Source organism: Scyliorhinus canicula, chromosome 6 (assembly GCF_902713615.1).
Source record: "Scyliorhinus canicula chromosome 6, sScyCan1.1, whole genome shotgun sequence".
In the NCBI taxonomy this organism is placed as follows: domain Eukaryota; kingdom Metazoa; phylum Chordata; class Chondrichthyes; order Carcharhiniformes; family Scyliorhinidae; genus Scyliorhinus; species Scyliorhinus canicula.
In genome coordinates this window covers 98,744,367-98,759,409 of record NC_052151.1, presented here as the reverse complement: position 1 = coordinate 98,759,409, position 15,043 = coordinate 98,744,367, and the positions used below count along the sequence as shown (strand labels likewise).

Sequence of the window (15,043 nt, the reverse complement as noted above, 5' to 3'; positions counted from 1 at the left end):
ATCGCTTCACAGCTCCAGGGTCCCAGGTTCGATTCCGGCTTGGGTCACTGTCTATGGGGAGTCTGCACATCCTCCCCGTGTGTGCGTGGGTTTCCTCCGGGTGCTCCGGTTTCCTCCCACAGTCCAAAGATGTGCAGGTTAGGTGGATTGGACATGATAAATTACCCTTAGTGTCCAAAATTGCCGTCAGTGTTGGGTGGGGTTGCTGGGTTATGGGGATAGGGTGGAGGTGTTAACCTTGGGTAGGGTGCTCTTTCCAAGAGCCGGTGCAGACTCGATGGGCCGAATGGCCTCCTTCTGCACTGTAAATTCTATGAAATCTCTGGGTTTGGATGGGATATAATATCTCGCAATCTGGACTCTTCCTTTTGGCATTGAAAAGAAAAGGGAGATGAGACCATTTAAACCAGTGATTATTTCCAAGGTGAAAAGTCTAAAAATCATTTGAAAATCTTGCAATTGAAAGGTACAATTATTAGCCAAACTATGTTCCAAATAAAGACTGACAAGCTTATCTGTTGGACAGTTTGAGTATTACATGAACATTGGTAATTCATTTATGGAATCCACACATGTTAGTTTGCTTGGTGCACCCCAAAAAGTGACAGTAAGAAAAAGATGCCCAAACAGCACCTGTAATTTATCCAGCTTTACAGTTTGTCATTTTGAATTTGGTCAATGGTATAAATGGTTGATATTGGGACAACTACACATTATATATCTCCCCTGATTTGCACTTGTCTTAAAACCAAGAGATAGAGTATGGTGAGAGATATTTATGCGACAGAGGTACATATTTAGCGTGGCCAATCCACCTAACCTGCGCATCTTTGGGTTGTGGGGGTGAAACGCATGCAGACATGGGGAGAATGTGCAAACTCCACACGGACAGTGACCCAGGACCAATTCGAACCCGGGTCCTGAGCGCCGTGGTCCCAGTGCTAACCACTGCACCACATGCCGCCCTAGAGGTAGATATTTAAGGGACAGTGAGAGATATTCAAGAGATAGTGAGAGATATTTAAGAGACAGTGAAAGATATTTAAGAGACAGTGAGAGATATGAGATAGAGTGTGGTGAGAGACTTAAGGAGCAGTTGAATCCATGTTGCCCATTTTAGACCATCAGCCAGAGTGGGAAGGTTGAATTTTCCTGGCCTTCTGTAGATAGGATGAAGGTGTGGGACTGGGAGAATAGGGGAAAAGGCTGCATTTGGATGGCTCTCTGACATATTCTCGCCCACCGGAGAGGTTTCCCCGGAGTGCATGGGAAACTGGATTGGCTACCTATATCATTGATGTGTCCAGCCAATTAACATGATTACAGCTCCAAATACGTACAATTTTGTGGCCTCACCTTCATTTTTTCACCAGTGGTGTGGAGATTGCTTCACTTTGGGAAGACAGACGATCTTTGCAACGATGAGCTTCATTTGCCTAATGATAGGGCTGCAGGCAGGAAAGACCGCAGTTATGGCTCAAATGAATTATTTGGAGTCTTTCCCCCCTCCAATCCAAGGGCCCTGACAGATTTTGATCCTCATCAGTTTTTAATACCACAAACAACTCATAATGCCAGTTCACAAGCTTGAATTCTCCATATTGACACCCTGGTGCTTCTCAACCTACCTCATCAGTGCCCATCTCTCCAGTAGTGCTACTGAGGTTCCAGAACTGCCAGCCTTTTGATTGGGCTAAAGTACAATAGAGGCCAATTAAGTGGACAGGCCCTGGAAGGTTGCACCAGCATCTGGCAAGTAAGCTTTTGGAGAGCCCTGCTTGGTCCCGACATCAGGGTCCCAAAGTCTACAATAAAATCCAACCATGAATTTGTGACATTGAGTGCTACCCACCGTCCTGACTTGGAGCGATATCACTGTTCCTTCACTGACGCTGAGTCAAAATGCTGGAACTCCTTCCCTCGCCAGCGTAGCTGACATGCTAGGAAATAATTATTTTTTTAAATCATGAAGCTGCTTTTAAACAACGTGCCAGGCATAAACATTACCAATTAAAAGAGGAAATTTGTGTGATCACCATTCAAAGACAGAATAGTTTAGTATCAATAATATACATTTTTTTAAAAATTCTATTGACATTTTTACCTCAAGTGTTCATTTTGCTTTTCTTAAACAGCAGTAAAGCTAACTGCAACAAGTGAGTACCTTTATTGATATTATTCTTGCTGTTTGTTGTGGAGTTAAATGGTTGGCTTATACAGGAAACCTGGCATGAATTTTCATTTTACAGCACTTGTGATTTTTTTGGATAGTTTTGAAAAATGAATTAAGAGCTGGATTTGACTCCAGTTGTTTTTCCTTTATTTATATAATAAATATATACACATGATGCACAGGGCTTCAATATTTCACCAGCAACTGAAGACTTTCTACACTTTACTACAATATGGCTATTTTGTTAGGACTTTATAAATAATAATGACCAAACTCCTCGGGCAGGATTCTCCATTACCCGACGCTGATATTGTAATCGGCGATCGGGTGGAGAACCCACTCCGATGCCCAAATCGCGGCAGGCGCCTGTTTGACTCTGGTTTGCGAGTCTCTGCCCACTCTAAAACGGCATAATCGCATTACAAGGCGTGCGCTGTTGCAACGCCATTGGCCCGATGGGCTGAGTTCCCGATGGCGTTGGACATGTGTGGTCTCAGTGGTCGGGAATCCAGCGTGGCGACTGTGCACTGTGTCCAGTGCTGCCGTACTCGGCTGGTATCCATGCTGCTGACCGGATGGGACTTCCACGATGCCTGGGTGACTGGTGGGGGATCGCCAGGGGTGGCCTGTGGGGTCTCGCGGACAGTGTGTCTGGTCCGTTCATGGCCAGTGGCATATTGTACGGAGCGACCGCTGCAGGTCGTTGCCGTGCGTATGCGCGGCCACAGACTCGGCCATTCTCCGGCCGTTTTCGGCGCGGGAGCCGGATGTTTCACCCCGCTGCTGCTAGCCCCTCATCGGTCCCGGAATCAGTGGTGCCGATTTTGGCGTCGTAAAATTCCCGCAAATTCTCCGTCCCAGCCGACACTTCTCCACTGAAACAGAGAATCCAGCCCCTCATCTAAGCTCAATTTAACAAGATATGCGCTCATTGATACAAACCTGTCTTGTATATCTAAACTGATCTTATGCAGCCTCACTGTGATGAAATTATGCTTGTGGATTGGCATGATGAATTTCCAGTGTACTACATTTCATTGTGGAGATGACAGTTAAAAGGAGGCTTGGTGCGGCGAACACCAGTATCATAAAAATATAATAATTATATTAATTATATTATAATCTAAATTGCACGCTAATTGAGTGAACTGCATTTCTTGTTCTCACTTTGTTCCCAAAAAATACCACATGATTTATGCTAAGATTAGATTATTAGGGCTAAATTTCCACAGCAACTGTTCACTCCTTTCAACATTTATAGCTGGGTGTGAAAGTTATTTGTTGCTACCACACTGTGCATTTCAGTGTACCTACTGTAAAAGACCATTTTTTAAAAAAATGCCCATGTTTTACATATTAGCTGTGTGAAGATTTGCACATAATTCAGAGTGTTATGGTGGCCACGAAAGACATAGGGGATCATCAATAGATCTTCTGTGTGCTTTGTGGAATATGATTTCTCCTATTGAGTGGGCAGTAGCTCAGCCAATAGGAGGTGTGTGGTGGGAGCTTAAAACCCATTGTTCCAACCCAGACCGGCATTTCCCCGGACTTGGACACAAGTGTTGCAAGCTGTTGTAGTGGCCATTTTTTGTTACCGCAATAAAAGGATTTGTTGTTGGAAAACTGGCCTTGGCAAAGTTATTACATTGGTGACAAGGAGTGAAAACAAGTTTCCGAGTATCTTGCAGAATTGAAAATGAGCGGCTTCTCCATTAAGAAACAACATGCTTCTGTTCGGTAAACCCAACCTCAATGGCGTTAAAGGAAAAGACTGGGGCCAACACATGGAACATATGCATTACTTCCTCTTCGCCATCAGAATTGTGGGAGATGAGAAGCCCAGAAAGTGATTCTGCTGACAGCATGCGGTACCCCGACATTCAGCATGATAAAAAAGCCTGACCTATCCAGATACTCCCCACTCGCAGCTCGTAGACTTAGTGCAAAATCACCATGAGCCAAAGCCTTTTACCATCCTCCAGAGATACGACTTTAATAGAACGTGGAGAACCCTGGGGGGACCTGTCACTGATTCTTTTGACCAGATTGCCGAAACTAGCAGAATATTATGCATTTGGTCCATCCCTCACTGAGATGTTGCGAGACAGATTGGTGTATGGAACAAACAATATAACTCAGAAAATATTACTGGCAGAACCCAATATGGAAGTAAAAAAAAAGCCATTGAGATAACCGTATCCCCAGAAAATGCAGAAAAACGGACTCGGGAACTACAAGGGCCATCAGACAACAACATCCTCTGGTGGGGGAGGAGCCTCATGTAAAAGTACATCCTCCGGCAGTCAAGGATATATTATGACCGGCCTAAGGATATGAAGGAACTTGTTCCGGAAAGTTGCAGATGTCAGATGATGGACTATTGTAAGCACTGTAAAAGGGCGCAACCAAGGCGCAAAAAAGGCAAATATGTGTGCTGCTCAGGGGAGAATCCAAGGCCAACACAGACCCATACCATACAGATATACTCACGCCCAGAAACAGAGAAAGTGTAACTAAACCGCAACATCATTACCAAGGTCACCCCAATAATGATAAAGCTGCTGGTAAATGGTCATCCATTAGAAATGGGAGTGGACACAGCGGCTGCCATATTTGAAATGAAAAATGAAATGAAAATCGCTTATTGTCACAAGTCGGCTTCAAATTAAGTTACTGTGAAAAGCCCCTAGTCGCCACATTCCGGCGCCTGTTTGGGAAGGCTGGTACGGAAATTGAACCGTGCCGCTGGCCTGCCTTGGTCTGCTTCCAAAGCCAGCGATTTAGCCCTGTGCTAAACATCTGTCATCAGACAGCATACATTTTATCAACTTCCGAACTGGTATCCAAACCTTGAGTTTGAAAGACAAAGGACAGACTACATGGGGGAACCTTTGTGGACTAAGAGCACTACCAATGACCCCTGTGACCTACAAGCAGCAATCAGCCCATCTTCTACTCACCGTTATGCAGGGACAGGGACCAAGACATATGGGGTGAGATTTGCTCCAGCGGGTCAGGCTAAACTGGTTAGAGATGTTCAGGCTGGGGAAATGTATTAAGTCATCGGTAAATACCCCAAAGTCTTCCAGGAGAGCCTTGGGAAAATAAAAGGAGCCAGAGCCAAATTGATGTCGACCCAGATGGTACAGAAATATTTTGGCGCAAGATTGGTTCCATATTTTAGACGGGAAGAAGTCGGCCATTCGGCCTCTTGAGCATGCAAGACTCACAACTCTCTGAGAGAAGAAACATCTCCTCCTCTCAGTATGAAATTGGCACCCCTTTGCTCTGAGACTGCCCTCTGGTGAGAGGCTCTCCCATGAGGGAAAACATGGGACGGATCCTCCGTTGCCCGACTCTGATATCGTAATCGACGATCGGGTGGAGAATTGACACCAGTGCCCAAACGGGGCATGCACCAGTTTGACGCTGGTCAGCCATGCTCCGCCCCCTCGAAAATGGCATCATTGCAGCAGCGTTGGTGCATTATCAGCCAGCCCTCCTGCGATGCTCCTCCCCCGATGGGCCGAGTTCCCGATGGCACGGGACACGTGTGGTTTCAGATGTCAGGAACCCGGCATGGCCGCTGCAAACTGTGTCCAGCGTTGCCACACTTAGCGGGAATCCATGTCACTGGCCGGGGGTGCTTCCGTGAGGGCTGGGGCACAGATGTGAGGTGCTGGCCTGTGGGGTCACTGATGGCGGGTCGGGTCTGCGCACTGCCGGCACCATGTTGTACAGCACGACTGCTGCAGGTCATTAGCCGTGCGTATGTGCGGCCATTCTCCGCAGGAGCCGGGAGTTTCACCCAGCATAGTTGATAGCCCCTCACCGGTCCCAGAATCGGTGAGGGGTTGGTATTGATTTTCCCCACGTAAAGCTCCCGAGGATCTCCGTTCAAGCCGGCAATTGGCCGCTGAAAAGGAGAATCCAGCCCATCTTGTCAGCATTTATCCTGTCAAGCCCCTTAAGAATTCTATGTGTTTTAATGAGATCACCTCTCATTCTTCTAAATTATGAGTAGAGTCCCAACCTGTTCAACCGTTGCTCATTGGACAACTGCTCCATACCGGGGAACATCCTAGCGGACCTTCTCTGAACCGCCACCAATGAAATAAAATTTTTCCTTAAATATGGGGACCAAAACTACTCTCAGTGCTCCAGATGTGGAGGACAATTCTCCAGTATTGGGCTCAAGAGTTTGCGTCATCGTGAACACCTTCGCGTTTCACGATGACGCGAACCAGGCCTGGTTATAGAACATAGAACAGTACAGCACAGAACAGGCCCTTCGGCCCTCGATGTTGTGCCGAGCAATGATCACCCCACTTAAACCCACGTAACCTGTATACCCGTAACCCAACAATCCCCCCATTAACCTTACACTACGGGCAATTTAGCGTGGCCAATCCACCTAACCCACACATCTTTGGACTGTGGGAGGAAACCGGAGCACCCGGAGGAAACCCACGCACACACAGGGAGGACGTGCAGACTCCACACAGACAGTGACCCAGCCGGGAATCGAACCTGGGACCCTGGAGCTGTGAAGCATTGATGCTAACCACCATGCTACCGTGAGGCCCCTAACGCCCCTGTACGATTCTGGCCCCCACAGGGGGCCAGCACGGCGCTGGAGCGGTCTGGCCTGATTGCGGGCCAGACCCCATCGGAGGCCCCCTCTGGTGGGACCTCGGCGTTGAAGGGTCAGGTGGCGGCCTGTGGGGTGAGAGGGCATCCGACCCTGGGGGAGCCTCTTCTCTCTCCAAGTTTCTCCACCAATTCTCTCTCCACAATTTTCTCCAAAAACCGTTTCTCCAAGCCTGTCAAAATGCCTCTCTCTATTGGCTCTACGCAGCAATGACCCCCTGTCCCCAAGCTATAAAACAATTTATTTCTGCAGGCACTTTGGGCGGGATTCTCCCCTTGCCCTTGCCGATGGGGCGGGCCGTACCGGCGCTGAGGAGTGGCGTGAACCACTCCGGTGTCGGGCTGCCCGGAAGGTGCGGAATCCTCCACACCTTCTGGGGCTAGGCCAGCGCCGGCGTCGAAGTACTTGGCACTGTGCCAACCGGTGTCGTAGGGCCTCCGCCGGCCGGCACAAGTTGACGCATGCGTGGGAGCGCCAGCGTGTGCTGGCGTCATCCCAGCGCTTGCGCAGGGTGGTTCTTCTGTGCGTTAGCCATGGCGGACCATTACATTGGTGGCGCGGAGGGGAGGAGTGGCCCCACGGCACAGGCCCGCCCGCGGATCGGTTGGCCCTGATCACGGGGCAGGCCACCGTGGGCACCTCCCGGAGCCAGATTCCCCCCCAAGGACTCCACAGGCCGCCCGCAGAGTCAGATGCCGCCGGTACTGAACTGGTGTAATATATGCTGGCGGGACCAGCCGAACACGAGTGGCCACTCGGCTCATCGTGGGCCGGAGAATCGCTGGGGGGCCGCTACCAACGGCCCGCTCCCGCCGCAAAACTGGCGCCGGAGAATCCGGCAGCCGGCGTTGGGGCAGCGGGGCGGGATTCACGCCGCCTGCCCCGGCGATTCTCCAGCCCGGCGGGGGGGTCGGAGAATCCCGCCCTTTAACTCCCAGAGACTTTCCCAATCAAACCACAGTCCATTAGCCTAGACTGAAAAACACATTCTTTTTCGATTTCACCTTCTTGTTGCTGAAAGCACCCAGACCCTGCAAAAGAGAATCATTTTTTTTAAACACATGACCATTGTAGTCAAACACACGCTAACTCCAGAATTTTAACTGTTAAATTGTTCAATACTTAGAACCCAATTCTTAAAGTTTTCCAGCAGTCACACCTTCTAATCTACCCACCCAGTCCACTTTAGCTAACTCTATCACCATTTCATTTTAATTATCTTTAGTTAAGTTAAAGACAGTTGTTTCTGACCCAAATTTTTCACGCTCAAAAACATGAGATGGCATTCTGAGGAGTGATGACAAGGTGGAGTGCAGAGAGGGTACATGAGCACTTAGACTGGCAGAACGGAATAGATCATTCATCTTTTGGCATCTTGTGGAGTATACTAGCATTTACCAGTGCGGCCACCATCTCCCAGGCACGGTTTGTGACCTTTCTCGAGGATTTCCTGCCGTCCAGTGGATAGATTGCTGCCCTTCTCTGATTCACAGTATCCAACATTTTGGTTAGGGCCCCTTGTTTAAAGCATGGAGCTGGCTTCCTTACTTCCATCCTCCTAGAATGAATGTGAGCAAGTGCTGTGGTATCATTTAAATGCAATGCCCCCTTCATTAAAGTGCTCAGGTGACCCCCCCAGGACGGGAGAATCAGATGGTTCATGCCATAGGTGAAGCAGTTTTCACCAGGGAGATTTTTTTTAAAGTGCCTAACAATTGCGATCCAGATGGGTCCGATGGGATTCACACTGGTTTTCGCACCAAAAGTGACACTTAGGGCGGAATTTACCACTATTTTCTCCGGAGGGAAATTCCGGTCCCACGCTGGTGCATAGGTTTCCCGCCGATAAGGGGTGCTCTCAATGAGAAATCTCATTGTTAATGGTGGGACCGATAGATCCCGCTAGCGAGCTGCTTCCGCCGCCGAAAACCACAGCGCGGCAGTCGGTAAATCCTGCCCTTAGCCAAAATTTGGGAAATTTCCTCTCTACATGTATTGCCACTGGAAAACTTTACTGTCAACCATTTTTGGGGGTACAACTCCAATTTTTGTGCACAATGAATGTGCAATGAGGCAAAAACATCCACATGTGTTTTAATGTTTTCATTAATGCATGTGTCTATACATAGAATGTGTTTTACTGCATTATTTATTCTACAGCTGTTATACATGCATCTGATAAGACTAATAACTGGCTTATCTTCATGTGTAGTATGAATGATTAATTAGGAAACTAATTCAATTGTTTTGCAAATGTTTAGAGGCAGATGCCATGAAGCAAGTGAAACCAAAACCTGCAAAAGAAGGTAACAGAGAAGTTTAACCGATGTGATATTTACACACAGCTCCCCTTTCTTCCAGTTGTTAAAGCTACAAATAATTAAGGGGGGTGGTGGGGTTATTAGGTCTCACATTCTGCACTCCAATTTTCCATAGGAGTTGAATTGTTGGATTCCATAGGAATTGTTGAAAGCAATTAGCAAAACTAATAGCAGCCACAATCCACCATTCTTTCTTTTTACGTAACTAATAAGTCCTTTATTCTTACAATGTTGTGAAAGGCAGGGTCAGATCTGACTTTTTGCAGCATAGTAACATAGAAAATAGCAGCAGCAGGAGGCCATTCAGCCCTTCGAGCCTGCTCCTTCATTCATTCTGACCATTTCTGATCATCAAGTTCAATACCCTTATCCTGCCCTCCCCCATATCCCTTGAACTCTTTAGCCCCAAGAACTATATCTAATTCCTTCTTAAAATTACACAAATATTTTGGCCTCAACTACTTTCTGTGGTCGGGAATTCCACAGATTCACCACTCTCTGGGTGAAGAAACTTCCCACCTTAGCCATAAAAGGTTTACCCCTTTTCTTCAAACTATGACCCCTAGTTTTAGACTCCCCCACCATCGGGAACATTCTTTTTGAATCTACCGTGTCTAATCCTGTCAGAATTTTGACACAGTCATGTAACATTATCAGTCCAAGGAGAGAAACATTGATGTTGCATGTGGTCATCATTCAAAAAAATGAGTTCCCCAGTGGTAGGGAACCCAAACTTTCAAAAAGAAACTGGTTGTCTCAGATTGTTGTCATTCTTCTCTTGAACAGCAGTAAAGCCCAAAATAAAAAGTGAGTGAAAGTTTTATTCTGGTTATTTGCAATAATTTTTTTTGATTTAGATCTGTCATTCCTTGCAAATGTTCTAGATATAAATGATGAGAGCAGCTTACAAAGTAAATGAGTGCATGAATTGCTTGTCTCCAGCTGTTTAAATATTCTGATCGCTTTCCTCAGTGAATGATTACAAACTAAACAATTTAGTGTAACATGGCTCTTCTGTAAGACTGATTCAAGCAGTAATGACCAAGATTCAAGATTTTTCATTCACCGCTTAGCTTGACTGAACATTACAACAGCCTCAGCAATTACGTTTTTGTAAAATAAATCTGGCTCTGTGACTTGTGTACATGAATGTTGACTTGCAGGCTCTTCAGTGAGGTGAAATTCAGCTGTCTGGTTACAAACTTGATTTTCAGTGCCTTTTATAATGGAGACAATAGGCAGTCAAAATAGAATTTGACTGTGGTTCCAGTCAGCATTGTCACTTTATGGTAATTATATTAATAAGCTTCTGAGCCGAATTACGCATTCTTTGAGCGGGATCCATTTCTCTTTTCACCTGTGAAAATTGACACACCCTGGTCTAATCTGGATTCTTGAAGCACGGTTTCTGCACCAATATTCATACTTTAAACATTTGTATGAACAGTGAAAGCTGTTTCTGGTAGGCACAAAAAGTTTCCCTGCAGGAAGAGAAGCTTCAGAAAGGGTGCATGCTTTGAGTGCTGGCTCTGTGCTGATGTTGCTTTGCCAGCTTTCACTTAGATCATGTGTATTGAGCCCCAGAACAAAATGAAATAGGCAAAGGTCGGTATAGCTATGTTTTCACTTGACTTCGCACAATGCAAAACCCTCTTGGCTTTGGCTATAGTTTAGGGACTTCCATCCAACCAGATTTGACATTTTTGGGGGAGAAAATTGCCATACGTTCTGCATCAGTTCCTCCAGGGCATCCTTAATGAAAGGAATTTTCCCACATTCCTGCTATAAACACATTGGAAGTAATTTTGGTCACCTTTCCTGTGGTTGATCAAACTTCATATGCACAAATGCATCTGTGCCCACATTAAAAATCCTTCATTTTTATGGCAGGTGTCTGCTGCCTCACCAGATGTCCTTGTCTAGAAACAGCAGTGATGCTGTCCAGCCTCCGGATCTCATTTTGTCTCACAGATGTAATTGATTAAATTGAAGAGCAACCAGTTTTGTAAAATTCATTGCTGCTTGCCTTCTTTCCTATCTGCACGTCATTAGCCAGTGCCTTGAGCTGAGTTCTATCATCCATGTTTTATGTAGTATATTTTACAGTTTGTTGTCTACTTTGCACTGTACAATTAAATTCTGATTAATAGCAAACCTAATTCAATCATTCATTAAATGTTTAGAGGCGGCAACTGTGAAGCAGGTGAAACCGAAACTTACAGAGAAAGGTAATACAAAAATTAAAGCAATGAAATGTACTTGTGTTTCTAACTTCCTCACTCTCCTTTATTGCTAAATGTATAAAACTACCAGTGAGCCTCTGGGGATGGGTGGGTAGTCATATTGAGCAATCCGCACTCCAGTTTATTCTCTTGGCAATGGAAATAAAATGGAGGTTACTCAAATTAAAGCAGTACTTATCAGCTCTTGGATCATCTTGTGAAAATGTTTTAAGAATCTTATGATAATCATGGTCATAGTAAAGTACAATTAAAACAATTAAAATTTGGGATGTTCAACTTCTTGAAGACTTTGAGTGCCAACATGAGCATTGATCATTGGTTTACAGAATCCAGACATGATACTTGTATCTGGTGTGCAACTAGAAGTGACAGTGAGAATAAGGTGCAGCAGCAACTGTACCTTTACACACTCTTATAGTTGTAAATTCTGTCTTTGGTAAATAGTGCAAACCAAACGATTTTGGGACATATTCAGATCTCTTTCTTATTTTCATTGAAATCAAGAGACTGAATATTGATAGAAATAGCCTGGCCTGGTAACATCATTCAGTCAAAGGACATATTTGTTTACTTTTCCTTCTGCATCAGCTGCCTCTTTGGGCAGTTTCAGAAATGCATCTCTCTGAAAAGTATTACCCTGCAAAAATATATTCACTTCTGTTTTTCTATAGTAAACAACAATGCTTTGCATGTTCGCTCTGTAGCATCATAATAGCTCACAGATTTGATTTGTTTGATGTAAATTGTGCTCCTGAGCAAAATCACGTCTGTGAAGGTCACTGCACCTTTTTTTTCTCACACCAAGTTTATTTACAAGAACGATATGTACACTACCCGGTAAATTGCTATCGGGTTCTCCTGCAGCCTGTGCCTTACCCTTTATACTGTAATTAACAAAATACCGTGCCCCTAATGAAGGATCTGATACTCCATGAGGAGTGTGGGAAGACACGCATTCCCACCCTGTGTGTCCCGTGCGGGGTACTACAATTCCTTTGCTAACAAGCATATTGCGTGTGCTATGGATCTGGAAAATGCCATTTACTCTACTGCCCCCATCCAAGCAGAGTTGATCTGTACTTTATTCGTCACCATCTCCTCCCAAAAAGGTCATCCTCTTTTCTCGCAGCTCCTGCACGAAGGCATCAACAGAAACAGAAGGTTTCTTCCCTATTTCTTGACAAAATACAGCATTGGCTACATTTGCAGTAGTTGGTCACTGTAAGCTTAAACTTTTCCACAGCAAACCTCTCCTTTTAAGCAAGTATATTTTAAGAGCTTCTGCTGTGCTGAATGACCTCCCCAAAAAACTGTGCTGCTACATAGAATGCTCATTAACTTGAGGATGAAGCGGACTAACTTTACCATTTTTATCCAGACTGCTTTCTATTACTTCTGTGATTTGAGACAATTTGTGCAATTCATTGTTTGTTGGCAGGAACTGCACTTGTGGTAATAAGGCTGTGAGTGTAAAAGTGGCATTGGAGTCAAAATGATTTCACATGACACGTTTTGTATATACTCATGAGATTCTCACCTAGATTTAACTTCTGTGTGCAGCAAGACTTCCTGTAAGTGGGTGCAACTGACAGCCTTTTGGGGACAACTAAAACCTCCTACTAATGTAATTAACTATTGCATTTGTACATACAATGTGTTTAATGTATACCTTTTTATGACTAAAAAGCAAGAGGGTAGCCAGGGAAAGGGTTGGCCCACTGAAGGATAGGCAAGGGAATCTATGTGTGGAGACAGAGGAAATGGGCGAGGTACTAAATGAATACTTTGCATCAGTATTCACCAAAGAGAAGGAATTGGTGGATGTTGAGTCTGGAGAAGGATGTGTAGATAGCCTGGGTCACATTGAGATCCAAAAAGACGAGGTGTTGGGCGTCTTGAAAAATATTAACATAGATAAGTCCCCAGGGCCTGATGGGATCTACCACAGAATACTGAAGGAGGTTACAGAGGAAATTGCTGAGGCCTTGACAGAAATCTTTGGATCCTCACTGTCTTCAGATGATGTCCCGGAGGACTGGAGAATAGCCAATGTTGTTTCTTTGTTTAAGAAGGGTAGAAAGGATAATCCAGGGAACTACAGGCCGGTGAGCCTTACGTCAGTGGTAGGGAAATTACTGGAGAGAATTCTTCGAGACAGGATCTACTCCCATTTGGAAGCAAATGGACTTAGACTTAGACTTAGAGGAATACAGCACAGAACAGGCCCTTCGGCCCACAATGTTGTGCCGAACTTTTGTCCCAGGTTAATCATAGATCATAGAATTTTGGACACTAAGGGCAATTTATCATGGCCAATCCACCCAACCTGCACATCTTTGGACTGTGGGAGGAAACTGGAGCACCCGGAGGAAACCCACGCACACACGGGGAGGATATGCAGACTCCACACAGACAGAGACCCAAGCTGAAATCGAACCTGGGAACCTGGAGCTGTGAAGTAATTGTGCTATCCAGAATGCCACCGTGCTGCCCTTAAGAACAAATTAATCTACACTCCATTATTCTACCATAATCCATGTACCTATCCAATAGCCGCTTGAAGGTCCCTAACGTTTCCACTCAACTACTTCCACAGGCAGTGCATTCCATGCCCCCACTACTCTCTGGGTAAAGAACCTACCTCTGACATCCCCCCTATATCTTCCACCATTTACCTTAAATTTATGTCCTCTTGTAATGGTTTGTTCCACCCGGGGAAGAAGTCTCTGACTGTATACTCTATCTATTCCCCTGATCATCTTATAAACCTCTATCAAGTCGCCCCTCATCTTTCTCAGTTCTAATGAGAAAAGGCTTAGCATCCTCAACCTTTCCTCGTAAGACCTACTCTCCATTTCAGGCAACATCCTGGTAAATCTCATTTGCACCTTTTCCAAAACTTCCACATCCTTCCTAAAATGAGGTGACCAGAACTGCACACAGTACTCCAAATGTGGCCTTACCAAGGTTTTGTACAACTGCATCATCACCTCACGGCTCTTAAATTCAATCCCTCTGCTAATGAACGCTAGCACACCATAGGCCTTCTTCACAGCTCTACCCACTTGAGTGGCAACTTTCAAAGATCTATGAACATAGACCCCAAGGTCTCTCTGCTCCTCTACATTGCCAAGAACTCTACCGTTAACCCTGTATTCCGCATTCATATTTGTCCTTCCAAAATGGACAACCTCACACTTGTCAGGGTTAAACTCCATCTGCCACTTCTCAGCCCAGCTCTGCATCCTATCTATGTCTCTTTGCAGCTGACAACAGCCCTGTCTGAACCTTGTTTCCTCAGCCTTACATAAGTCTCCTTCTTCCTCTTAACAAGACATTCAACCTCTCTTGTCAACCATGGTTCCCTCACTCGACCATCTCTTCCCTGTCTGACAGGGACATACATATCAAAGACACACAGTACCTGTTCCTTGAACAAGTTCCACATTTCACTTGTGTCCTTCCCTGACAGCCTATGTTCCCAACTTATGCACTTCAATTCTTGTCTGACAGCATTACAGCATTATATTTAACCTTCCCCCAATTATAAACCTTGCCCTGTTGCACGCACCTCTCCCTCTCCATTACTAAAGTGAAAGTCACAGAATTGTGGTCACTACCTCCAAAATGCTCCCCCACTAACAAATCTATC

General features: G+C 45.4%; 1 protein-coding gene across 1 annotated transcript in view; it reads left to right on the top strand.

Moving 5' to 3' along the window:
* LOC119967928 (triadin-like) overlaps positions 1–15,043 on the top strand; it is a 233,906-nt gene that overhangs the window by 123,491 nt on the left and 95,372 nt on the right. Inside the window, exons 18-21 of the mRNA XM_038801024.1 lie at positions 2,136–2,156; positions 9,089–9,133; positions 9,935–9,955; positions 11,332–11,376. Coding sequence (XP_038656952.1) covers positions 2,136–2,156; positions 9,089–9,133; positions 9,935–9,955; positions 11,332–11,376 — 132 coding nt within the window. The remainder of the gene's footprint in view (positions 1–2,135; positions 2,157–9,088; positions 9,134–9,934; positions 9,956–11,331; positions 11,377–15,043) is intronic.